At 39.4% G+C, this 25407-nt stretch overlaps 1 protein-coding gene across 1 annotated transcript in view; it reads left to right on the top strand.

The window, feature by feature from the left end:
* Positions 1-5699: 5699 nt before the first annotated feature.
* ITK (IL2 inducible T cell kinase) overlaps positions 5700-25407 on the top strand; it is a 61798-nt gene continuing 42090 nt past the window's right edge. The window contains exons 1-2 of the mRNA XM_006075873.4: positions 5700-5997; positions 24617-24721. Of these exons, the coding sequence (XP_006075935.1) occupies positions 5860-5997; positions 24617-24721 (243 nt within the window). The 5' untranslated portion in view covers positions 5700-5859. The remainder of the gene's footprint in view (positions 5998-24616; positions 24722-25407) is intronic.

The raw sequence follows: 25407 nt of genomic DNA, 5'->3' as shown, positions 1-25407 counted from the left end.
GCATCAAATCCCAGATCACACCTGTGACCTTGTTGAATTCAGTGCCTGTTTCCCTTCTTGTCCCTGAGCCTGAGCCTGAAGGCGAAAGTCAGATGCAAGGCTATTGTACAAGGAAAGAGGAGGAGTTAGGATGCAGCAGAAAAGGCAACATGCTTCAAACCCTGTACCAGACTTCTGCTTCAGTTGAAGAAAAGCATTAAATGGAATATATATTTGGAGTTTTGGTTATTAGACTGAACTGAAAAGGCCTTTTTCTTAACTTTTTAATATGAAAAAATTCAATATATATAGCAATGTTAAGCAAATAAAACATTACCAACCTACCCATCACCCAGCTTCAATTATCAGCTCAGCCAAACATTTGTCATCTCTTGCCCTACCTATTTCTCCCCCTCCACTGGATTATAACAAAGCAAATCTTATCTTATCAATAATTATTTCAGTATGCTTCTGTGCAAAATAAAACTTTTATGATCACAATCATGCCATTATCACATGTTAAAATTAAAAATAATTAGTTATCAAATATGCAATCACTATTCTGATTTCCCAGTTGTCTCATAATGTCTTTATACAATTGATTTGTTTGAATTTAAATCCAAACAAAATCAGCACATGCTTGATATGGCTCTTAAAGTCTCTTTTAATCTATGGGTTCTTCCTCTAACTTACTTGTTACAGACACGGGGTCATTCATCTTTAATGATTTGGGTACAGTGGTCCCAAGGTGTCCATGGTGGATAAGTTCCAGTTCAGTTCAGTTCAATTCAGTCTCTCAGTCATGTCTGACTCTTTGCGACCCCATGAATCGCAGCACGCCAGGCCTCCCTGTCCATCACCAACTCCCGGAGTTCACTCAGACTCACATCCATCGAGTCGGTGATGCCATCCAGCAATCTCGTCCTCTGTCGTCCCCTTCTCCTCCTGCCCCCAATCCCTCCCAGCATCAGGGTCTTTTCCAATGAGTCAGCTCTTCGCATGAGGTGCCCAAAGTATTGGAGTTTCAGCTTTAGCATCATTCCTTCCAAAGAACACCCAGGACTGATCCCCTTTAGAATGAACTGGTTGGATGTCCTTGCAGTCCAAGGGACTCTCAAGAGTCTTCTCCAACACCACAGTTTAAAAGCATCAATTCTTCAGTGCTCAGCTTTCTTCACAGTCCAACTCTCACATCCATACATGACTACTGGAAAAACCATAGCCTTGACTAGATGGGCCTTTGTTGGCAAAGTAATATCTCTGCTTTTTAATTTGCTATCTAGGTTGGTCATAACTTTCCTTCCAAAGAGTAAGCATCTTTTAATTTCATGGCTGCAATCACCATCTGCAGTGATTTTGGAGCCCAGAAAAAATCCAGGACCCCTCAAATACAAAAAATCCAAGGTCCTCAAGTCCCTAAATAAAATGGCGTAGTATTTGCATATAATGTACACATATTCTCCTGTATACTTTAAATCATCTCTAGATTTCTCATGATACCTAATATAATATAAATGCTATATCAACTGAACTGAGCTGAACTGAGTTGTAAATGTAATGCTATGTAAATAGTTGCTTATACACAGTAAATTCAAATTTGCTTCTTGGAACTTTCTGGAATTTTTCTGGCCCACAGTTGGTTGAATCCACAAATTCAAAACCCGCAGATATAGAGGGTCTGTTTTCTGAACCGGTCCAATTGCATCTCTATGCTTTTTTCACACAGTTTTATCTCTGTATTTCCTGCAAACTTGAATTTAGATCTAGAGGTTTGATGAGATTAGTGTTTGATTTTCTTTTTTAGCAAGACTTCTGTGTAAGTGGTTTTGTGTACTTCCTATTGCATCACATAAGGAAATACATAACGTCTAGTTGACTCTTTTCCTGCTGTTAAGATTGATCAGTGTGTTACAATGTTATCAGTCTATAGACTTCATGTGATTTTAGCAGCCTTTGATGATCAATACATAGGTCCATTTTGTCATTAGGATTGCAAAATGATGATATTCTATCACTCTAATTTATTCATTGTAATTCTTCTGTAAAGAAGGACTTTTCCTTATTAAATATTTGACTACTAAACTGAAATACAGTTCTTCAAGAGAAACAGGAAATACATTTTATTTTTTCCCTATGTTTTCCAGTTTACAGGATAATAAATCTGCCCTCCAGCACCCTCCAAAAGTAACTGATGGGTTGGAAGTTTTTTTAAGTATTTTATGAACTCATGATTTGGACATTTTGACTGTTCTTCAATTCATCATAAAAAATGAATTTGATTCCCAAATTGTTCCATCTTTGGCAAGTAGGAGTTTCTTGAATTTGGGTCCTGTGAATTGGACTTTTCAAATCAAACAAAGGGATTATTTTTAGGTATGTTTTCCTGAGAGTGATGGGGGAAATACTGAGCTTCTTAAGGTTTTGTTTAGGTGAAGACAAAGACCAATCCCAACAAGTGCCATTGAAGGTGCTATGGGAAAGAGGATAAAATTACTTATCATTACACTCCATGGAGCCTAGGCAAAGGAAAAACTACTATTACAACAGCTATTGATGACATTTTGCTTTCCCACATGGCAATACTTTGTGAAGTCTGTAAATCTTTCAACCCGAACAAACTAGGTATAAATCTACCCTTCTCAAAGGACTTTTCAGTCTAGTTAGGAATTTGCTCTGTATTAGTTAAAATTAGGTTTTAATGTTTAATTTTTTAATTTTAATTGTGACAATTAATTAATTTTAATTGTGACAGAACCTCAAACTGACAAAGGCTTAGAAAAGAACTTTTTTTTTCTTTTTATGTTAAAGAAAAATTGCTCCCATGCTGCAAGGAGGACCCAAGATCATCAGGATCCCAGAATCTTTCTGTTTTACATTCCATTGACCTCCTGGTGGCTCAGCAACTAAGAATTCACCTGCCAATGCAAGAGACTCGGGTTTAATCTCTGGGTCAGGAAAATCACCTGGAGAAGGGAATGGCGACCCACTCCAGTATTCTTGCCTGGAAAACCCCATAGACAAAGGAGCCTGGTGACTATAGTCCATGGGGTTGCAAAGAGTCAGACACGGCCTAGCTACTAAACAATAACAACAAAAAAACGACCTCAACATGCAATTTCTACTTCATGGTCTAAGATAGCTGCTACAGCTCCAACCATCACATTCACATTCTAGTTAGGGGGAAGGAAGAGAAAGAATGAAAAGGGTATGATGATTGCCATTAAGGATGTTTCCTTGAAGTTATGCTCATAACTTCTGCTCTATTCAGTTAGCTATAAAACAGTTAACATGACTGAAAAATATAATCTTTATTGTGGTTGACTAGATGCCCAGATAATCTTCAGGGAGTCAGTTAGCTGGAAAGTAGGGGAGAATAGATACTTGGAGAAAATAGCAATCCTTGTATGAAGCCCATATTCAGGAGAGAAAAAAAAATGCTACCTCTTTTGGACAATGTATTTCCACATATATGTCTTAAAACCTCAGAACAAAAGAGTAGAAACCATTTAAAGTATCCCCTTTCCCAAATCTTATCTTGATTATGCTGGGGCAGTTCACAGGTTCTCAAAGAGTTGGACACAACCAAGCAATTAAACAACAACAAATCCAGTTATATGAGACAAAATTAAGCTGTAGTGTGGTAATCTACATGGAAAATAATTCTTAGATCATTGCACTTCTCTATAGTAATAATGGTTGTTCTGTTTCATTATTCATTATTATTTGTCTGGTATATGCCATCTCTGCTTGCACTGAGATTTCTTGGTTATTTACGACTTGCTAGAAGTAGGAATCACTCGTGATACCTTATATCCTAATTCCAAGGCCAGATACATGACTGGCACCCACCACTTACAGAGTTTATGGGATTCAGTTCTCAAAGGGACCATCACAAAGAGACTAAAGATCAGTGAGGATAAGCTGATTTCTCAAAGAGAAACAGTTTAGTAAGTGACAGAGCTGGGATTTCAGCATAATTCTGTCTTTCTCCAGAGCCTGTGTATGCTTTGTTTAGTATGCCATTCTGAAGGATTTACTTATTTTCAGCATTTCCACTAAATTTTGCAGTGGAAAAGCAATCATTTCACTGTAGCATAGATAAACCACTACAAGCTTTCTTTTAAATTTAACAAATTAATAAACTTTAATATTTCTCTTAAGTGTTTTATGCCCATTGTCTCCCATAATTGTCCAACGCAGTTTGCTGATTACTCATTCACGATTTTTCTAAACATCCTTTTAATGTACTAGGCACCATAATAGCTGCTAAATATATAATGGTGAGCAAAACCACACACCATCCTTACCATTAGGGAGCTTCTAGACTGATATTGAAGCTGGAACTCCAATACTTTGGCCACCTGACGCAAAGAGCTGACTCATTGGAAAAGACCCTGATGCTGGGAAACATTGGGGGCAGGAGGAGATGGGGGCAACAGAGAATGAGATGGCTGGATGGCATCGCCGACTCGATGGATGTGAGTCTGAGTGAACTCCGGGAGTTGGTGATGGACAGGGAGGCCTGGCATGCTGCAGTCCATGGGGTTGCAAAGAGTCGGACACAACTGAGCGACTGAACTGAACTGACCTGAGACTAGTGGGGAAGACAAACACTAATCCAAAAATCACCCTCCAAAAAGTACAATGACAACTGTCATAAAGGATATGTCATAGGGTGTCTTCTGCATATAATTGGTAGAAATGACTTAGTAAAGCCAGGAAGGCTTCCCTGAGGAAGTGACAGGAAGTGTAGGCTGAAACTAGTAGTATAACTTACAGCAGGCAAAACAGGGGAGAGGAGATGTTCTCAGGCAACGGGAGCAGATATTCAAAGCAGCCTGAGAAGCATGCATGAGGGCCGAAGTGAAAATAGGTGAGCAAGGTATGAGATGAGACTGGCAAGGAAGCCAGAGAGCAGCCCCACATGTAGGAGCACCATTACTCCCCTTCACAAGTAAAAAAAAAACCGAGGCTCAGAACCCTCAAGTAATTGCCTGTAGCCTCACAGTTAGTAAGCTGGTGGAGCCAGAAGTCAACCTCCTGTGTTAGTTTATATGACAAAGAGGGAATTAAGGTGCAATGTGGGATTAAGTCTACTAATAAACAGATCTTAAAATTGGGAGATTATTTTAGATTATCCACACAAACCCAATGTAATCTTAAGGATCCTTAAATTTGCAAGAGGAAGGTAGAAGAAGAAGTTACAGTTGTATGAAATTAGAGCAACTGACTGTTGTCATAGGCTTTGAAGATGGAGGAAGAGGGTAAAGGAATGTGGGTGGTTCTAAAGCTGGGAAAGGCAAGGAAACAGATTCTACCTGAGATCTTCCAGACAGGATCGCACCCTGCTGACATCTTGATTTTAGCTCAGTGAGACCCATTTTGCATTTCTGAACCACAGAACAATAAATTCACAAACCACTAAACTTGTTGTAATTTTAAAAGCCAACAGAAAACTAATATACAACCCATGTCCCTCGACTCCAAAGCACATGTTCCTACCCCTTGTACTATGGAGCTTAACTATAAGATGAGCTAAACCAGGAACTATAAAGATTGAACTCTAATTAGTCATATCATTTTGAGTCTAAGGTTTTTCAAACATTTCTAAACCATACAGCAAAAGGTATGCATAGTTTTTACATATGCCTCATAGTTTTGTGAATTTCGAAAGGATGTGGTTATGGGCTTTGACATCAGAAGAGAAGCTCCGCAATGTTGACTGAACGTTGATAGAGAGATAATATTGGAGGCAAGCTGCCTTTGAACAGCTCTCTGAAGATCAACTGCCTCCCCATCGCATTCCTTGCCCTGAAGCTGTTTCCTCTGGTTGTGCTGAGGGGTGATGCACAAGGTGCATCACTTTTCAAGAATTGGATCATGAACAACTTTATCCTCCTGGAAGAGCAGCTCATCAAGAAATCCCAACAAAAGAGAAGAACTTCTCCTTCAAACTTTAAAGTCCGATTCTTTGTTTTAACCAAAACCAGCCTGGCATACTTTGAAGACCGTCATGGGGTATGTGATCACTCTATTTGTCTATTTTTAAAATAACATTTTATAGTTAGATTGGGCTGAATCATGAAGATATACATAGAATAAAATAAGAACACGGAAAATACAGATGTGCTTATTATAACAACCTAAAAAATATAGTAAGAGTAACTGGGAGAGAACGTGGAGAGTAGTCAAGAAAGGGTAATTATATTAGGTGATTTCAGTAAAAGAGTAAGTTTATTGCTCATTAGCTTGTCTTTCCTATATAAGGTTAAGTTTAACTTTTAAATTTTATTTTATTTGGCAAATGAAATGGTTAAGTGATGGGTCCCGTTCAACATTTTTGTGGATTCAATTTTATTTGTCTCAATGTCATCACTCACCTGACATTTGGAATAATAGTCTCTGGGCATTTAATTGTCTAAAATTTACAAAGCCCAGTGGTAAACCTCTTCATCCCTTGGAGAACTTCCCAGGAGACTAGGGTTATCACACACAAAATATAATGCAGTACAGACCAGCAGTTCTTACCAGAAGATTACAGCTGCTTGGCTAAGTCAGTCTTTATATTTCTAAAGATATTCTTATATATCATAACATCAGTAATAATAAGAGCAACACAAATAATCATAACAATGCAGTTTGGTACAAAAAGCACTGGAAGAGGCATCAGGGGACCAAACTCCACTTTCCTCTAGGTGAGTTAGCCTCAGCAAATGTCTCTGTGTCAAGTTCTTTCTTGATAAAATGAAAGGACTGGAAACACCACCTACAACATTCCTTTCTTCTTTAAAATCCTTTGTTTCTATGAAGTAGCACTTGTACAGCCCACCTCAGCAATTTTTTGAAGCATGTTTGCCTTCTTGTTATATCACTGTATTATTTTTCTGTCATCAGGGAGGTAGCAAAAAACAACATTAGGTGCTTGACAGTCACTTAGAGACAAAGGCACTCTGATTCTTAGCAGGACCGAACTTAGTAGGTGTAGGCATGAGTTTGGGTCTTTTGAGAGCCGGGATTGAAGTGTTCAATGATATGGGGTCTTGAAAGAGGCCAGGCCAGGTATGGAGACTACAAATGCCTGAACTTCTAAGCTGCTGGTGAAATAATACTGCCTGTTTTTTAGAAGTGAAAAGACATGCATGTCTTAAGTAGATCCTTACTGATAATAATCCACCAATCAGTTAGGAAGAATATGGAATTACTTATGTGCAAGGCCCCTTTAGTAGGTATTCAGTATGTATTCTTTGACTAAATTAACAGGGCCAACAGCCAGGTTTTCAACCTGGAGGATTCATCATTTAGAGCTGATTAATCATATGACCTCAGTCAATTTTTTTCCAATTGTGAATGGGACATTAGAAGCTCTTATTTCATGTTTAAAGAGTTTTCATTTACATTTAAATAGTTTTTCAAAGTCCATTTTGTAGTTTTTACCAATTTTTTTCCCCGACTCAACATTCAACATAGTATCATCTCATGTAGTTAGTACTGATTGTTTCTGAGCATAATTATTGCTTGTGAACTGTTTGGTTGTGAGTTCTGTACAATGGTATTTGCAGATAGTCCTACGAAAAATAATCTTGATTCAGAATTTTGTTGGTTATAATTTGCATGTAGGCAAGGTTGTAAAAATAACTCAGTTTCTTCATTTGAGCATTATGAAAATTCTAGGACAATTAATTCATCCTGGGGAGCCCTGACCTATAGTTTTTAACATTTCCATGTAGGATACAGCAGATATATGTTTCACAAAGATCAAACTTCTTATTTTCTAATGCTTATGCTTTATATTCATAAATAACATTTTAAAAAGCATTTCTTTAAATATAGGAATTTACTGATTATAAAATTTTTCAAAGTTACTGAAAAAGACAAGATGTATTAGTTATTATTATTTTTTCTCTATGTGACATTCCATTGCTTAGAGCCATCAATTTGCACACAGGAGTGCATTGTTCATTGCTCATAAATGATAATAGTATTACACCTGTGGGAAGAAATGCTTTTAAGCATTTTTTTTTAATTTATTTTTTAAAATGAAAACTCAGTTCTGCCATTTGTAAAATGGGTGTTATAATAATATTCACTTCATGGGGGAAAAAATGGTAAAAATTAAGAGAGGGTGTATTTAAATAGACTTATCTGAAAATTACCATTTTGGTAGATCCAAGAAAAAGGTCATATATTGGCAATTTCATATAGTTCAACTTAATATATAAAGAACTGAGCATAAGTCCTGTCACCTAGTAAACACTTAATAAAATTTAGCTACTATTTGTATCATCATTATATCTGTGAAGGAGAATGAAGGGTGGCATAACATAATCATTTCAAATGAAGGGAAGTATTAAGGATTCTTCAAAGTCAGGCTAACATCAGGGTCCTGGGTTCCCTCTCTTCCATGACTAAATACATATGTGGGGCAAGATATACATGCATCATGAGATGTATGATTTGGGGCCAACATTTCCCCTCTCTGGGTCTCAGCTTCTTTTTCTTTTTTCTTATTTATAAAATTCTGTTCACTGCAGCTCTAAAATTCTGTGGATTTATGACATATGAAAACAATTCTTCCACATATTCAGGAATGAATACTGTAGTTCTGCAAAATAAATATATTTTTTCCTAACTTCAAATTGCCATGCCCATGGTCATTATACTACATTCTGATTGAGCATTTTGTTTTAACATGGATTTAGATCTTTTATCATACGCCTGTTTGCCATATTGAGATGTGCAAGTGTTTTCAGTGGGGCCAGGAAGCCCCTTAGTCGTGCTGGAGTAGGGGGCCAAAAAGAAGCAGAGAGTTGGCAGGTGGTGGCTTGCTGGCAGCCGTGATTTCAGACACTCCCCTGTGCCTGCCAATGTCTTAGCAAAGTGGTCCCCCTTGTTGAACAGTCTTTAACAGAGGACAAGGAAAAATGAGAGTCCACCTGCTAAATGCCAAACAATCATTGTAATGGCAGTGGCAGTAGAGAATATGGGAGAGACTTTGTTTGTAGTGTTTGCCAATTTCTGTAGTGCAAATACTCCCATCAAGATCAATTTCAAACTACTAATGTAAAGTCTACCAGCTGACAGAATTCCTGAAAATTTAGCAATCGGCTCTCATAGGCCAACACAAGCAGGCTCCAGCACATCACAGGCAGGCTAAAATAAAAATAAACTTCTGGGAGGTAGCTACCTGAACAATGTGCTTAGTTGCACAGGGCTGATATCAGATCCTTTTTAGGGGTAAAAGAGAGAAATGGTGGGCTTCAGGCACTCTGAGTAAGCACAGGATAGGAGGGGTAACACAGATAGGACACAAGTGTCACAGAATGGTGAGGCTAGAATAGTCAGCTAGTGGTGGGTTCAAATGGTGCTTCTTTCACTTTCTAGATGTGGGATCTCAGGCAACACATTTAACCTCTTTAAGTCTCTGTTTCCTATTTATAAAGTAATGACCCCGGCACTACCTACTTCAACCAGTGTTGAGTATTTCATGAGAAAAGTATGCTGTAAGCTTGGTACTAATAGGACCATCTTAATATTCTGAAAGGCCCTTGGGAGAAAAGGAAAGGTTTCCCTATTTCAATGACTCACTGTACCTTAGGAATCAAGTTTGCCGTGGTTACCGTGGCCCAGGAGCCATTACCATTTACATAAGACAGGAAAAATAGTCAAAATCCCCATCCTAGTCAGTGTGTGGGTAGGCTGACTACTCCTCAAGGATACTTCCCTTTAGCCTACTGATCTAGTGGCAGAAACATCTTTGTAACATGCATCCTTCCTAAATGAAAGATGGCAGGTGGGGAGAGTGTCCACTTGCCTTGCTTCTGGCAGCAGTATTGCACAGTGGTCAAAAACACAGCTCCTGGTGTCAGATTTGGGTCAAAGAGCAGCTTTACCACTTAAGAGCTGTGTGGCTTTGCAAAGGTTGCTTAATGCTGTGTGACCCCCTTTAATATTATTTACCTGTTATAAAATGATCACTCCTGAATTTTTTTAAGTGAGATGAGTCTCATCATTATTTTAATAATAACAGCAACTAATACTTACTATTTACTATTGTCAGTCACTATGCTAAATGAATTATTTCACCTAATCCTTATACCTACTTTATAAGTTAGGAACTATCATTACCCCAATTAACAGAGCATATAACTGAGGCAAAGAGAATTTAAATAACTCCCTTATGTCTCCAGAGGCAACACAGCCTCCTGATGAACAGTTCTTATCACTATGAACAGTTGTTGCTCTTAGGCAATTGGGGTCACCACTGGGTTATTACAAAGTATGTAATGCCTTCTTGTTCTAGAGTCCTCCATGTAAAGGCAGTCTTGAAAATCAGCAACCGTACCACGTAGGTCTTCTGCAATGAAATATGTGATGAGCTCTATCATTTCCACATACAGTCCAGGAAAAATCTTTGTCTTCTTCCACTTCTGGGAGCTTCTACCATGTGTCCAAACTTTGGTGCTTAAAGTTCCTCTAGGATCTGTCCATTTCTTTCCATTTTCTAGAGTCACCTTCTTTATGGAAGCTGCCAGCATCTCTCACCTGGGATTGTTGCCACCTCCTAATGGTCTCCATGTACCCACTATACCTTCTCCCTGCACCCCTGTTCCCTATCCCTGCACCCATTATACCCTCCCCACCATCACTCCATTCCCCACAAGGAAGCTAGGGTAAGCTTTTCACGTGGTGACTGTGGACTGTGATCATGTCCTGATGACCCTCATCAGAAGATGGCATGTCCCTTCAGTGGTTCTCCCTTTATCCTGAGAGTGGACACAAGAATCTATCACACTGTCTCCTCCATCCCAGTTCATGCTCCTTTGATCCTCTCTCACTGAGTGCCAACCACATGAAATTTTCTTCAACTTTAAGACCTCCATTTTCAATGTCGCTTGCTTGAAGAAGCCTTCCTTCATTTCCCCAGCCTAGGTCATCTCTTCTTATGCTTTGCCACAACATCAAACACCTTTATTTCAGTGCCAAAATTATACTTATCTATTTATTACTGTGATTATTGTGCTAATGTCATGTCCCTCCCCTCCCCTCCATTAGACTATAAGCTTTACAAGGGCTGGTGCCCAATTTGCTAAAGATGGCATCACCAGTGTCTACCACAGTGCCTAGTACATATTATTCACTCGTTCAAAATTTGTGAAAGAAAGAAAGGAAGGTGGGAACCAAGGAGGAAGGAAGGGTATGAGGTATAGACACAGTTGCAGAGGTTAAAGTTATACACACGGTCCCTTAACAGAACAAGGCTCAGCACCAAAAGAGTTGAGAACAAAACTAGCGATACAAGATTTCAAACAGGCAATTCCTGGGTGCAGGGGTAAATAAACAGAACTCCCTGAAGGTAGCAGTTCAGGACCTAGCCTTGAAAGATGAAGAGGAGGATTCAGGAGGTTGGAGTTTTAAGATTTGGGTCAGAGACACAAGTAAAAACCAACAGGTAGGCCAGTAACCCCTCCCACCTCCTTTTAGGAGAATCAAGCAACACTGCTCTCTTTCACCCTCCACCCTGTCTTACCCTTCCATCCTTCCCTTTTACAGCTAAACCTTTTGTAGATAACATTCTCAGAGCTACCCCAGGATTTTTGCTTGAGACGTTCACCACTCATGGTCTCTCTTCACTTCATTCCTATGTGACTGAGTTGCCTTCTGACTCGGTTCCCACTGACACTCAAGACTCTGTACTATCCACACACCTAGAATAGACTTTTAAAATGAGAAATCAGGTACTGTGCCCTGCTTTAAATCCTGCTGTGACTGTTTAGACTATTTAAATTAATTCTCAACCATGGCCTACAAGACTCTTCATCCATGGCCCCTACCAGCCTCTCAGATTCATTGCTTCTGGTCCCTTCATCCATCATGCTTCTATCATATCTGCTGTCTTTCTACACCTTGAGCACCCAAGCCATGCCTCCTGATAGGGCCTTTGTACTGAGGCAGGACTAGGGTGAGATACACTCAAGGGGGCGCTCACTTTTAGGTCCTGAGGAGAGTGAAAAAGTTGGCTTAAAGCTCAACATTCAGAAAACTAAGATCATGGCATCTGGTCCCATCACTCCATGCCAAATAGATGGGGAAACAGTGCAAACAGTGTCAGACTTTATCTTTTTGGGCTCCAAAATCACTGCAGATGGTGATTGCAGCCATGAAATTAAAAGATGCTTACTCTTTGGAAGGAAAGTTAGGACCAACCTAGATAGCATATTCAAAAGCAGAGACATTACTTTTCCAACAAAGGTCCATCTAGTCAAGGCTATGGTTTTTCCAGTAGTCATGTATGGATGTGAGAGTTGGACTGTGAAGAAAGCTGAGCACTGAAGAATTGATGCTTTTAAACTGTGGTGTTGGAGAAGACTCTTGAGAGTCCCTTGGACTGCAAGGAGATCCAACTGGTCCATTCTAAAGGAGATCAGTCCTGGGTATTCATTGGAAGGAATGATGCTAAAGCTGAAACTCCAGTACTCTGGCCACCTCATCCGAAGAGTTGATTCATCGGAAAAGACTCTGATACTGGGAGGTATTGGGGGCAGGATGAGAAGGGGACGACAGAGGATGAGATGGCTAGATGGCATCACCAACTCAATGGACATGAGTTTGGGTAAACTCCAGGAGTTGGTGATGAACAGGGAGGCCTGGCATGCTGCAATTCATGGGGTCGCAAAGAGTCGGACACGACTGAGCAACTGAACTGAACTGAGGGCAGGGTCATTGCACTAGCTACTCTCACTGTCTGGAACACTCAAGATTTTTGTAGGATTGGTTCTTTATTATTTTTCATCTCTTCAAATATTTTCCCAGAATCTTGTTTCTTTTTTTTCTTTTCTTTTATAATCCATGGATACTTTAATACCTCAGTATCTGTACTTTTGATTGGGTTTATTGATGTGCTGCCCTGTTTATGTTCTGTCTCTACATCCACTGGAAGGTCACTTTCATGACCGACTGCCTCTCTCATCCCTGTATCACCAGCATCTAGTAATGTGCTGAGCATGTAGTAGGTGCTCAATAAATATCCAGGGAATGAATGAAGGTCACATAACACACTGATTTCAGAAGAGCATCTATGGAGATAGAAATATGGGCCTGGCCAAGTCAGGCAAAGAAAAGTTAAAATCCAAAGCAAAGTACTTTGCAATTCAGGCCACTCAAAGTGAAGGATGTGAGGTTTTGATGTATGCATTAACAGGGTTTCTTTGAGAATTGATTTTTGTGTGTGATGGGATGTTGATGTCTTATGGAGCTAGCCACTGGATAGAGAATTCTTGTTTTAGAGGCAGATACTCAAAGGTTAAAATAAAATTCTATTCTGACTGCTCAGAGACTGGTGCATCCATTAATCAGTTTCTGCAGTAAAAATAGGGCACAGGGCAAGACGGTACATGTGAGGGCTTTGTTCCTGACTCAGTCTGGAAGAAAGGTTTAGCTGGAAAGCCCAAGAGTTCAGTTTCCATGTAGTTATAATGCATGAAAATATTTATTCTTCCATTTTCTTCTTTTTCTATTATCCTTTTTAGATACATTTCCATTCATGGACTCCAAAGTAATAATTTTTCTCAAATACGTGTTTTTTTTTTAATAATCAAGTTGTTCATGTCAAAGATATACTTATCTATTTTCTGTACTGAACACATTGACAAACTTATCTATCATCTGCTATATGACTTTCAGGTTGTTCTCAGATGCAGTGAAAATGCTTAAAAATAATAGTATACCTAATATAGAACAGTCTGCTTTTTTAAATGCCTCCTTACGATAGAGTTATATGGGATGTATCACAGGATAGCATTTTCTGATCTCTACCATTCATTGTTACATAATCTTCCAAAGAGACTGAAGCAATGCTTGGGACCACCAATAGTTACCAGTACCACTGGAGAAGATTATGTTTCTAAGAAGAAACTAATAAAAACAAAAGAATCCCACTGTTGTGATGATCTTCAAATACACTATTTTTATAGGTTTTGAATGTTATAGTGAGAGAGAGGGGGAAATATAATATTCTATGCATGGGTAACTTTATTTGATTTAAAGTGAGTCTATATGTAGATGAACCCACTCCCTACATAGTAGGAAGGAAGGAGTGGCCAAAACCTCCTACTCTGCAAGATATTAGTCTCCCTAGATGATGATCTTAGGGCATCTGAAAGGTTTACATGAATGAGCTCTCTGGGTTAGATCATCAAGCGTCTGTATTAAGAAGCAAATGAAATACAGGGGTGTATCATATAAGCCATTTTTGACTGCTCTGTTGAGGTCAACTCTAATTTTAGATAGGGCCTCAGGAACTGAAACTCTCAAGCAGACCATAATTCTGGAATTCTAGGAAAGTGGAATGAGGTAAGAAAGCAACAACACAGCAGCTTACTGGGGATCCGGTTCTGATTAACCTGGGTTACTTTGTTCAAGACCTTCTTCTATCTGGGATTTGGTTATCTTGCCCATAGTGCCAAGGGATCGGACTAGATCAAAGTTTTAAAACTTTTCTAAGCATGGAGCCCCCTTTTAGTACAGAATTATATATGCTATTCCCATTCATGTACATGAAGCAGAAGAGAAAGTATTCTAGTTGAAGCAAGAAAAAGGTAGGCTGTCCCTACCCTCTTGGCCTTACCCTTGACCAGAAAATATCACCTAGGTGCTTCCAATTCTATGATTTCAGTCTCCCAAGGCTGTAAATTGAATAGTAGAAATGAAAAGATAAAAGCTAGTTGAGAAAGTCATTTCACCTTGAAGCCTCATCTCTAACATACAAAATTGGACTGAATGATCTCTAAAGACCCTTCCAGCTCAAAAGAAATGGAAACCATGTGATTGTATCTCACTGCCAGTCATATTAGGAATTCACAAATAGACATGGAGATTAGTTAAATATGGAAATCTTTCCAGGAAGTAATACATATAAGAGATGATTAATAACTGTATGACTGATAAAAAGGCATGTTATCAAAATCCAAGCATGAACCCAAGAATGCATCCTAAAAAGAGGGCCATCATTTCAAATGTAACCAATGTAAAATTCAGAACAATATGAGCCAATATCTAATGAGTCCTTGCTGAGTTGCCAGGGCACCAAATTAAGTGCTTTAAATGCATCATATCAGAAATATTCACAATAACCATATGCAGTAGGTCCAATGTTTATCCCCATTGTATTGAAGAAGAAACAAAGGCTTGAAGAAGCTAAGTATCTTTTCTTAGGTCAGACATCTGGGACAAATATTAAAATTGGATTAAGAGTTCTACAATGGGTATTCTTAGATGTAGAACTTGTTTGGGTCCGAGAAGTCGTGTAATAGAAGCTATGGTGGCTGAGAAGGGAGAGTTGGGACAAGGACTCGCTGGTGAGTTTCCAGCACTGTTTAATGGAGTTGCTGAGCAGAGACCAGTAGGACTGCTCCTGTTAGCCTGGCAGACCTGCATGAATGACACACAACAGCAGCAGCAACAGCAGCAGCCTGCAACAATAACCACAAGGAGAGGGCTGAACTTGCTCCTCTGGATTTTTCTAGTTTATCTTCACAATTCTTTGAAGGAGATAAAAGCCAAGTTCTGTTTTAGAGAGGAAGCAATCAAGACACAGGGAAGTGAAGCCATTTGCCCAAGGTCACAATAGTGGCCATGAGAACAAAAGCAACAACTTCCCTTGGGATCAGTGATTCCCAGTAGTTTGATCTCACACTGCTTTCCTGCCTGAAAACAACCATCAGAATCAACTTATCAGTTCTTCCAATGTACTTTACTTTCAATTTAATTTACTTATTTTTGGCTGCACTGGGTTTTTGTTGCTTTGTATGGACTTTCTCTAGTTGTGGCGAGCAGTAGTTACTCTCTAGATGCAGTGCACAGATTTCTCATTGAGGTGGCTTCTTGTCGGGGAGTCCAGGCTCTGGAGCGCAGGCTCCAGTAGGGTGGTGTGTGGGCTCCAGTAGTGTGGTGTGTGGGATTAGGTGCTCCACGGTATATGGAATCTTCCTGGACCAAGGATCGAACCCATGTCCCCTACGCTGGGAGGCAGATTCTTATCCACTGTGCCACCAGGGAAGTCCTACAATGATACTTTATGTATACATATGTAAATACAAATAACTTTCTTTCCTCCCCTCCACTTCTTATACAATGGTAGCATATTCTACCTGGGCTTCCCTGGTGGCTCAGATGGTAAAGAATCTGCCTGCAATGCAGGAGACCCAGGTTCGATCCCTGGGTTGGGAAGATTCTCTGGAGAAGGGAATGGCTACCGATTCAGTATTTTTGCCTGGAGAATTCCATAGACAGAGGAGCCTGGTGGGCTCTACATATGCCTCCTAGCTTTTCTTTTGGTTGATTAGCAAGACTTCTTAAAGATCAATCTATACTGTATGCAAGGGGCTTCTTTGTTCTTTTTTTCCCTTTGATTGCATAATATTTTTTTGTACAGATAAAAAAATCATCTTGATGGACTTTTAGTCCATTTCCATTTGTTTTGTCATTACAAACAGTGAGGAATGAATAACCTCATAGGTATCTCACTCACAACATGTATAAGTATGTCTACATAGGGGTTCTTAACCAGGGGTGATTTTGCCCATCATTGGCAATGTCTGGAGAAAGTTTTGGTTGTCATACCTGGGGAAGGAAGTGCCACTGGCTTTGGTGAGTGGAGCTAGGGATGCTAAGTATCCTACAAGACACAGAACAAACTCACAGCAAAGAATAATCCAGCCCAAAATGTTATTAAATAATAATGCCAAGATTGAGTAGCCCTGGTCTATAGAAAACATTTATAAAAATGGGATTGCTGTGTCAAAAGATATTTGCATCTCTTGTTTTGCATAACATAACCAAATTAATCTCCAATGAAGTTGTACGAGTCAACATTCTTCAGGGTCATGTGTGAAATGCTTGTTTTCTCAAAAACCTCACCAACAGTATTATCATATATTTTGATCTTTGCAAGTCTTAAAAATGGTGTCTCAGTAAAATTTATTTATACTTCCATTACTATAGTGAATGAGCATCTTTTCATATACTTAAGAGTAATTTATATCCCTTTTACCCATCTTTCTATAATTTTTTAGTGTCTTCCATAATAATTTGGAGGAGCTCTTTATTAGCTAAAACCTTTGCGCAGACTAGTTTTCACTTTCCTTTTCATTGTCAAGAAATTGTTATCCACTTGCCAATCATTCTAGATAACTTATTCAAATCATTTCTGTTAAGAGTTTGTCATAGGGTCCACAAATATTACTTTCTGCTGCACATTTAGTCTTACCTTCTGTTCCCTCCATCAACCAAGTAACAAATGTTAATTGAACATCACCTTTATAGATTTCCTAAAATCTAATGACATTGTTATCCATCTATATGCTTTTGCTACTAACTCTCCAGTGCTTGAAAAAGATATAGACATATATTCGTTAAAGCTCTTTAAAAAGCTGACATACCCTATTCTGGAAAGAAAGAAGGCTTTGAAAGAGCATTCAAAGACCAGAGGTGCTGACAAACAAAATGTGCAGGACATCTTCAGGATCTACTCTGTACCACTTAGTTCTTGCTCTTAATTTCTACATTAAGTCCTTTTCGCTCTCTCCACTTGCTTCAGGAAATTTAAACAAACCTGCTTTTTAAGGCTAACATCACTGCTATCATTGCTGAGAAGAATGAGGTTTAGGATCATTCTTGAATTATTCTAGAATTCTCAAAGACAGATATACCATATAAAAGCACACAGAGCTGCTTTATTAATTTATGAAGAAAGTTGCTATCACTCAAGAAGAACATGAGAGGAAATGTCATGAACTTGAACCTCTATGGATACAAACGAGCATGTGGCAGGTGCTGCCTGGATGCCGCTGACTGTTGATGGGGGCGCGAAGAGCTTCATCATTTTGCACACCCAGCATGTGATATGTATCTCTTGGCCTTCTCCTATAGTCATCTGCCAAAACTGCATTACAGTGTAGTGTTTGTAAAATCTGTGACTGCTTTAAAATAGTACTTTTATTTTCCTGCTTAATAAATTTATATGCTCACTGCAAAAACTTGAAATATAGTAATATATAACTTACACTGCAAAAATCTGCCATGATGTCATCCACAAAGGAGAACCAGGATAGCAGCATTCTTACCTGTACTATTTCTTTGATTATTGGACATATTATTATATATTTTATTATCTCTTTTCCTAAAAATGAGATGCTGCTTCCATCTATTGCTCTAAACCAGCTTTTTACATTTTAATATATATATTTTCCCTTCTGTATAGACTAACTTTACTCTTTGTTGATGGCTACAGCATGGTCACAAGATAGATGAACCATGACTAACGTGACCATTTGTCTATTGTAGATATTTAGGTTCCTCTAGACTTTTTAGTGTAATAAATAATGCCACGAGGAACATCCTTTTTCCTGTGTCTTTATGTATCTTGAATAAATGTTTCCTTAGGATAGATCCTATAAGGCAAATGTATTCATTTATTTTAGATAACTGCTTTAAAATATAATAAAAGAAATACATGTTTATGGTAAAACAGTGAAACTGTATAGAAGGACAGGAGGTGAAAAGAAAGGCTCTCTTTCTACTTTCTACTCTCAAATCCCAGAACCCCTCCCAGGAGTATCTGCTTTTAATAGTTTCTTGTGAGAAAATGCATTCATAATTTTAATAGAGGGTCTCAAAATGCATCTGGAAACTGTACAAGAGTGTAGTCCTGTTTCCTTTTTTTTTTCTTTTTCTTCTTTTTTTTTTTTAAACGGGGGAGGGAGGGGTAGGTAAAATCCTTTTATTTTCAGGTAGTCAGGGTGCTACGGCTAACAAGATGGAAGACTGTAAGGGAAGCTTGAGAATTTTCCCCACAGCAAAACCAGCCTCATCATAAACCACAGTGTGAAAAGCTGAGTTGAGGAAAGCCACGACTAAAAGGTCTTGTGGAAAAAAGGAAAGACAAGAGGGCAGGTGTGGGATGGATCATAGTTTCCTTTAAGTCAGTCCAGAAGCCTCAAAATCTTCTACCTTAGCTCCGGACCCTCCCAGAACTTTGAAGGTTAGTGGGAGTAAAGAGGTAGGTCCAAGGGAAGATAAGCTGGGAGAGGAGAAGAACCAGCAGCAGCTAGTTATAAATTACACTGGTATTCTAGAAGATGCTGCTGTATACCTGAGCGGCAACTGTCAGCATCTCCGTGACTCCCCGAGAACTAAATGATTAACAAGACCTAAGAGAACTAAGCCCAGAGAACTGAGACAACTTGCCCAATATTACTTGTTCTTACAGGGATTCAAACCATGACTTTTCCAAGTTCCGAATCTCTTCTTTTCTTTCCTGCAATGTGAGGGTTCCCTTTGTTGTAAAAGACCAAAAGCTGCATTGGGAGACTGGGAGTGAACACATGGGTTACCTCCAGCATGCTTTGCAGAGATGAAACTAGAATCCAGGAAAGCCCCTAAAACCAATCTTAGAACTGATAGCCTGCATTCTGGTTGGGGTAGGGGACAGCAACCCCCAAGTTTCACCTCACATGACATAAGTTTCCATTTCAATTGCATCATTGTGCCATTTCAGATAGAGGCAATGGCTGTACCATACCCCAGAAGAAGCAATGAGTAAAAATTTAAAGTGCCTGATTAACATCATCATCAGAAAGACTTCCTCATTTCAAAGTATGTTAGTAGCTCAGTCTTGTCCAACTTTTTGTGACCCCATGGACTCTCGCCCGCCAGGCTCTTCTGTCCATAGAATTCTCCAGGCAAGAATACTGGAGTGGATTGCTATTTCCTTCTCCGAGGTCATTTCAAGGAAGTTCTGATAAAGGTAGCATGTGGCTTCTTTTACAATGTGATCCAAGAAAGTCTTAAAACCATCCCTCCCCTTTGAAAAACAGTTGGTTCCTTTTGAACAACTTTCTCAGATGATGCCTGAAATATGTTTGTCGAATCTCCCTCTGGGCTTAAGTCTCTAATATCTGTCCTAATCCAAACTTCTGTGAAACAAGCCACATCTTAAACTATCAGGAAGTTAAACTTTGGGTGAATGACTATCTGGGGAAGGTTTTGACAGCCCAGGGAAAAGGTAAGAAGAGAACTAAAGTCATCACATTTGCTAACATGTGAGCAAATGGGACACAGTGGGGAGGACCAAGCAACAGGCCCCTTTTAAAGTTTTGTCCTGATTTTACAAATAATTGGCAAACAAATAACTCCAGAATGTCAAAATCACCAGGATCATCAGTTAAATATTAATGTTGTTCTCCCAAATGGTGGTTCCCATTACATATTTGCCTGAAAGAAAATCCCCAAAGAAAAGGTGAACACATAACGACAAGAGGGTGAAATCTTGTTCTATGGGCACCATTTGGAGAAGGAAAGGATAGAAAGTAACACTTTAGTGGTTGATTTATCTTTTGAATGTAGGCTTACATAGTTCTTTCAAATCCTCTAGTTTAACCCAATGATTCAAGGACTGTTATTATTACCACTTAAAAAAAAAAAGAAAGGCAACCAAAAAATTGAGACACTTGCCTGAGGTTGCACAGATAATCTGGCAGAAAGGGTCTGCCTGATGTGAAAGTTCTGTTTCTGTCCCACTCAGCCTCATCAGAGGAGAAAATTGAAGTTCTGCTGTTTTCAGAAGGGTAGAGATATCCTTTCATGGATAATAGATACATAGCTTCTTACTGATGTATCTGCTGGACTAGCTGAGCAGCTATGGAGCCAATATTACACCAGCAAAGAGGGAGTTCTGTGCTCCCACTTTGAAATCCAACATAAGCACTACACAACCAAACAGGGCAGAAATAAATCTCTGCTGGGTCACGGCTTGGAGGAATCCACCACACAACTGATTGTTCAGCATTAGGTTCAGGGAATAAAAGTCTCCTACATTAAATCAAGGCAGGTACAAAGCCATGAAGCAGTCATTAAGCACTCAGGTTCTTCAGTCATAGAATTGAGTTTGTATGCTCACTTATAAAAAGACTTGGCCCCTCTGAACCTCAATGTCCTCACCTAAAAAATGGGGGAATAATACTTCATAGGATCATGACCAAATAAGATGCCCTTTGAGTGCCTGAAGTATAGGAAATGCTCCCAAAATCTTTTGTTTTTCCTCCCTCTCTTTGAAAGAAAGTCACAATCCAAAATTCCATTTCATATATTAATATAAAAAGAAAGGAGATATCAAAGACATTTGCACCAGCTCGACTTTGTACAACTATGTGGGCATCAAGCATCTTCTTGGATAGTGTTTGATACATGTCAGATGTCTGGGGTGAAACTCTGGAATAGGAGGACAGTTTTGAACGTGGCCAGGAAAAGATACAAGGTCAAGTGAAGTTCTGTGATCTTTCAACCAGAGGGGTGCCTGTTTTACTTGGTGTCTCTCTTTCTCTGGTGGCTTTTGTGTGGTTTCCTTGGAAGGTTTTAGGCTGGCATTTTTCAGAAATAGCACAGTTGTTTGGGATGATTACAGGCCATCACCATTTCCCAGAGATGAAGTGGTGTTTAGCTTGCTGACTGGCTGTCCCCTGTGCCCGGCTCAGGGAAGGCACAGATTACCCTGCTGTTTACAACTTAACAGATCTGAGGAGGCCTCAGGAATTGGAGAGACTGACCAAGCAGGAGAGACTGTGAGGGGGTAGCCTGATCATTCCTTTGGGAATGAGACTGAGCTTTGATGATGGAACATGACATCCATTTCAACAGAAGGCTCACCTGACAGTCTCTAAATATCTATGTTGGAACTCAAACATTAAGAAGTCAAAGGAGATCATCTGAGTTTGGAGAAATTTTCCTTGGAAATCTTGAAGCCACACTGCCCAATAAGGTAGCTTCCAGGCATGTGTGGCAACTGATCACTTGTTGTGTGGAGAATCCAAATTGAGATGTCTTGTGAAATATATGATTTCAAAGACTTAGTTCTTAAATGTAATAGGTCTCAATTTTTTATGTCAATGATGTGTAGAAATGATAATACTTAGAAACACGGGGTTAAATCAAGTACTGTGTTCTTAAAATTAATTATACTTTTTCTTTTTGCTATTTTTAGAGTGGCTAATAGAAAATTTTAAATTCCCTATGTAGCTCTCACTATGTTTCTGTGGGTTAACGCTGCTTTAGAACTTCACATAGAATTTGGATCCCAATTTATCACTCCAGTTACTATTTATGTCTACTTGATGCCTTGACTATGATGATCCCAGGCTATTAACAACTCAAACTTATCCAGAAAGTTTCTACCCCAGGGTTTTTTGCTCTTGCTGTTTATTCTACTTTGTGCTCAGGCTCCTATATCTTCTCACATCTGGCCCCTTTTTCGATTTTCTGGTCCCTTTTCAAATGCCCTCTCTCCGGTAAGGCCAGTGTGACTACAAACTGATCATATCAACCTATCCTATTCTCCATAGAGCACTTTATATTGTCTACCTTTCTGACTAGAGCTCCATGAGAAAGTCTACTCTTTTTGTCTCTCTGCTTCCTGCACTAAGAATAGCCCTGGTTCAGAGCTGGCAAGAAATATTCCTGAATAGCTAAATGCATGAGCCGTAAGTCTGACTTAGACTATTTAAGCTGGGTTCCAACATGGCGCCCTTTGTTCATATCATCCTAATTGTGCGCCTGTTGTAGACTAGCCACTGTGACACACTTGAGGGACACTGTAACTGATGTCTTGGTCTCTGCCCTCAGAAATGCAGGACTTGGTAGGTTCCAGGGAGCAAAATGTCTGTAGACAGAGTTGTCATGTTACGGCCACGAGCCTTCTGTTGCATTTCGCTATGTACACTACTAAGGAAATAACCCGAAAGAGGTTAAAAACCAAGATAACCTCAAAGCTCAGACTCCCTGTTTACCACCTGTAGCTGCAGATGGTTGTTGAAAAGGCAGCTCTCTTGTGCTCTTCTGCTTTTGAAAACAGATTAACCATTCAGAAGACTATAATTATGGGCAGGATCAGGACATGTATTTAGCTGTGGAAGACTCTAAAGTTTGGGAAGTTTGAGAAGATAGTTTGGCTCCAAAGGGCATATGTTTTCAGAGGTTTTTAAGGGAAGACTGATCTCTTAATACATCCTGAGATTACTAAAGCACATTGAAGACCGCTATGTAGAGGAGATGTCATTTTTGTTTATTTATATTCCATAAGTATGTGTGGGAAAGACATATACATTCCAAATGGTTAACCTTGGCTACCTCAGAGTTGTGGAGAAGGGTAGAATGCTAAGATACTAGAAATAATTTTATCACATGCCTCCATATTGCTTTATTTGTTACAATGAACATGGGTAGATTTTGTACTTTCAAAACTAAAGTTTCCAGAAAGAAAAATTTTTAGAAAGAAATTCCATAAAGCTTCCCTGTATTTGATAGGGGGTACTTCTCACACCTTGACTTTTTCATCTCAGTTCTGTGCCTCGGCTACTAAGGCAAAGGCCAGTCACCAACCTTGGTACCAAAAAGTGGTAAGTAAAGTCTGAGCTCATTTCTGGAGAATCTGATGGTGTCCTAGCTCCCCAAATACCCAGAAAGTGCCCTCATATATCACTGCTCTTTTGCCATAGTTAGGACTTCTTTAGCCTCTTTTCCTGGGAGGGTATCCTTTATTGAGAGCATCCATCATAAGCCAGGTAATTAGAGTACCTGTTCCTATTTTAGTCTGCAATCATTACTTCAAGGGTAGGCATAATTATCTTCACTTCTCAGATGTGGAAAGTGAAGTTCAGGAAAGTCTGATGCATGTCCCAAGGTCACAGAGATGGTTGGAGGCAGAGCCTAACTTTGTCCCTAGCCCTTTCCAATCTTGTGCCCAATTAACCATCATTTGTGCTACCTCTTAAGCTATAATGAAGTGTTTTGCAACTTGTTCCATAACTGAACTAAACTCTATTCTCAACAGAAGCCTAATTCTAGGCACCTGTGAAGGGCTCCTGCTCTCCAGGAGCTTTCCCCTGACTAGCCTTCCATGGAGCCTGCTGGTCTACCAATCTAACATCTCCTGGGATCCAAGGACAAGGACCTTTAGAAATCGGTAACATGTAACATCGTTACAAGCCACAAAGACCATTATATGAATTAGTTATCAAGGAATACATCCAGTAAGCTTCCAAGGAGATGAAAACTGGGGCCAGTATAACTGGATGAGATAGTAACAGAGCAGAGTCAGGAATGTCCTACAGGGGTGCCATTGTGGGACCGTGGATAACCAAGGGACACAGAGAAGGCAGATGTAGAAAAGAAAGGTGCCACTAAAAGTATTTGTCACCAAGCAGGTAAGGCCTGAGCTCACTTGCTATGCTAATAAGGCCAGGGATAGGCACAAAACAGAAAAAACTGGCACATGTGGGGTCTGCACTACCCATTCTAGCCAAAAGTTCTGCAAATGCTGCTATTTGTCACAAGTTCACTGAGATATAAGACCCAGAAGCTCAATGAACAGAGGTCCATCACTTCATCAAGAAGATGATTCAAATAACATGTACTCCCAGGAGTCTGCTTCAGAGTGTCCTTCTAAGGCACCAAGGGCCAAGAAGGAGCTTCTGGATATTTGCAGGGTTGGTTTACGATGGATCTTATCTAGTAATGGATTTCTAGAAGCCACCTGGACAAAAATATTGTCTTCCTTCTTCCTCAAATGGAATGTTTTTCCTCCCCACAGAAAAAGCGCACTTTGAAGGGTTCCATCGAACTCTCCCGAATCAAATGTGTCGAGATTGTGAAAAGTGACATTATCATCCCATGTCACTATAAATATCCATTTCAGGTAAGTCCATCAGGCCAGGGGTCTAGTTCTCCATTTCTTGGATGGTGGTTGAAATGCTCAGTCACTGAATGAGAAGGTGGCCCAGAGATGACTTAGACCACGCCCAGAAGAAATCTGCTGTGTTCTTTCAATGACACATTCATTCAACAAAGATTAATTACAAAATTTTGAAAAAGTTGTCATCCCTCATTTCCCTTTCTTTCATGTCTTCCCTACCTCAAGGAAAGTCCTAATTACTCTATTCCTAGGGGGAGGAAAAAAAATAATCAACAGCCCCAAGCCTAACATTCTGTAAGCACAGTTTACTTATAATTTCAGACAATAGATTACACTCCTTGGTTATAAATTGATTGGAAGTTCTAGAATAAAAAGACTCAGATTTTATAATCTGAGAATTATCTGGAGTTGTGCTGTCCAATACAGTAGCCACTAGCCACATGTGAATGCTTACATTTAAATGGAAATTAATTCAAATTACACAACATTAATCAGCTCTGAGTCACACTAAGCCACAGTGAATGAATAAACATTTCACATCTTCAATAGCCACGGGCTAGTGGCTAATTTTGGACAGCCAAGATTTTAAATTTCCATCACTGCAGAAAGTTCTATTGAGCAGAGCTGATGGAGAGTATCTGTAGTCTTTAGGTCATGACATTGTCTAAATCTTGTTACCACTCTTGATA

This window comes from Bubalus bubalis, chromosome 9 (assembly GCF_019923935.1).
Source record: "Bubalus bubalis isolate 160015118507 breed Murrah chromosome 9, NDDB_SH_1, whole genome shotgun sequence".
Taxonomy (NCBI): Eukaryota; Metazoa; Chordata; class Mammalia; order Artiodactyla; family Bovidae; genus Bubalus; species Bubalus bubalis.
The sequence above is the reverse complement of the archived record's forward strand: the minus strand, read 5'-3'. Positions and strand labels throughout refer to the sequence as shown.